Raw genomic sequence first — 2,292 nt, forward strand, 5'->3', positions numbered from 1 at the left:
TTTGGACTGACCCTGTCGGTCATTACAATATACTTCTAAGTTCACGTTGTTTAGAAATATGTTTATGATTTGTTTGCTCTTAAATTTGTATTATATATATTATATATATATACACACACTAAAATCGGAGGCAGACATGGCGGCTGCCTTCATCAAGCTTTGATCTCCATTCTCGAATGGAGACAGGTTTGATCAAGCTGCCTTCATCAAGCTTATGGTGATAATTAATTTCCATAATTCATTTTGCATTCATCAGAGTTAAAAACATGAAATAAATTTTTTTTTTAAAATTATGTGCTCAATGATTCATGGGAGTGGTATGATAAGGGAAATTAAATAACACAACAAAACAATAATATAAAATTATGATAAACTAATTAAATCCATTTTGATAAAAGTAAAATACAAGATGGGCAGATTATGAAAATAAACTAAATATTCTAATTCATTCAGACTCAATAATATATACTTTAATTTCCCTTTGGCTTTGGCTAACATATACGTACGGAAGCTTTTAGTTTATATCTTCGATCTATTCTTTTGCTTAACTCGAATCCGATCCATCTTCTAATTTATTCAGAAAAATATACTTTATCTTGATAACATGCACAATCATCCTTCTCAAATTTTCAAAAGGTGAATAACCAATAATCTCAAACTTTCTCCATAATTGTGTTCCACATGCATAAATTAAAATTGTAAGAGGCATGCTCCCAGCTCGAATCAAGAACACAATTTCCCCAGTACTATTGGGGGTAAAGCTCATAGATTCAGCTTGGCTAATGATTTTTGCCTCTTCCAAGGTAAGAAGAACTTCATGTTTGTCCCACTCCGATCCCATTGATTTCTCCAAAGTACAAACAAATATTCGGGTCCTTTTTACATCAACATAAATAAAAGCTAGTCGATCATTTAATTTCACCCATGATGAATGATAAGCACCTGAGTGTTGGAATATATAGGGAAAAGGTATCACCCCAATTAAATTCTCCGTCTCAATATCAAATACAACTATTTCTTGTGCATTCCTGCAATTTATCTTAAAATGTATCAAATAGATAATACCATCAATTTGAACACTAGCATAGGGCTTGTGAGGGAGGAAGGAGTTTTCTGTAGTCACTGCCCTCCATGATTCATCCACCCCAAGAGTTAAAACCTTCAACATACCCTTGTAATAGTGGTGAGTTTTATTACTGTATGATTCTGACTTCAAAACCTTGTACCTTTTCGGCACCTGATCAAAACCCAGGGCTGGACTGGAAACCATTTTTATCCACAGGTCCCCCCAACCTGGCTTTGGCTCCACAAATGTTTGGGGAAGAGAAATATATTGTCTTGTACTAAGGTCCAAGATAGTGGTCCCTCCACTTCTGTTGAACAGACAAAGCTTGCCATCTGCAAAGCTTGAACCAACCAGTCGCCATCTGCAAAGCTTGCCACCTCCTTCTGCTGAGCATTGGAGACTGGTGGGTTGGAGCCTTCCATGGCTCTCTTCAGTAGTGTATCCCACAGTGTACAGATTTGTGGATGAGACCCAGAAGAGGATTCTAAACGCGAAGTGCGGCTGAGGGATAAAGGAATGGAAGAACTTAGAAGTGCACTTGAAAGAGACTGCAGATTTTGGAGGAAGACTAGAGAGAATTTTGAGAATTATTTCTTGGGGAAGAGAAGCTATGGAAGTAGCAGGAGTTGATGAAGCCCAGTCCATCTTCTTCACTTTTTTTGAAGCGTATTCCATCTTCTTCAATTTTTTTGATCTTCTATCTGCAAATTCGATCGAAAATATATGCTAATTAGGGTTTTGTAACTTACAAGCTAAGGATTTGCGTTGCCGATCGGAAAAACCCGCATGCAGTACGTACGTACCTCGACGGCGGAGGGACACGCGGCGATGGACTTAATTGCAACTCGAACCCTAGCTAGCACGGTAGTACATATAGATAGATATCAATCTTGAGATGAATATATATATTAGGATCGGACTCTGTATGTCAGGATACACTAAATTTATTCTCCATCTCCCAATATTATTAGAAATATTATCATTTATAATTTCCATTATGATTGGGATTCTTATGGATTCATTCGCAAAATTATTATTCTCATCATAATTTCCATTATGATTGGGATTCTTATGGATTCATTCGCAAAATTATTATTCTCATCACCTGGTATCAACACACCAAATGATTCATGGCTACTGCCACCTGCCTGTGATACAACTTTCTATTCTTGCATCATCTTCGATATTGTTTATCCAATCATAGTCCCGATAAATACCATGCAAAC

At 36.6% G+C, this 2,292-nt stretch overlaps 1 protein-coding gene across 1 annotated transcript; it reads right to left on the reverse strand.

Annotated features, from left to right (window-relative positions):
- Positions 1-544: 544 nt before the first annotated feature.
- LOC116024258 (F-box only protein 8-like) lies at positions 545-1,741 on the reverse strand. Its single transcript, XM_031265147.1, has one exon. The coding sequence runs from the start codon at positions 1,739-1,741 to the stop codon at positions 545-547; it is 1,197 nt and encodes a 398-aa protein (XP_031121007.1).
- Positions 1,742-2,292: the final 551 nt, after the last annotated feature.

This window comes from Ipomoea triloba, chromosome 7, assembly GCF_003576645.1.
Source record: "Ipomoea triloba cultivar NCNSP0323 chromosome 7, ASM357664v1".
Lineage (NCBI taxonomy): Eukaryota > Viridiplantae > Streptophyta > Magnoliopsida > Solanales > Convolvulaceae > Ipomoea > Ipomoea triloba.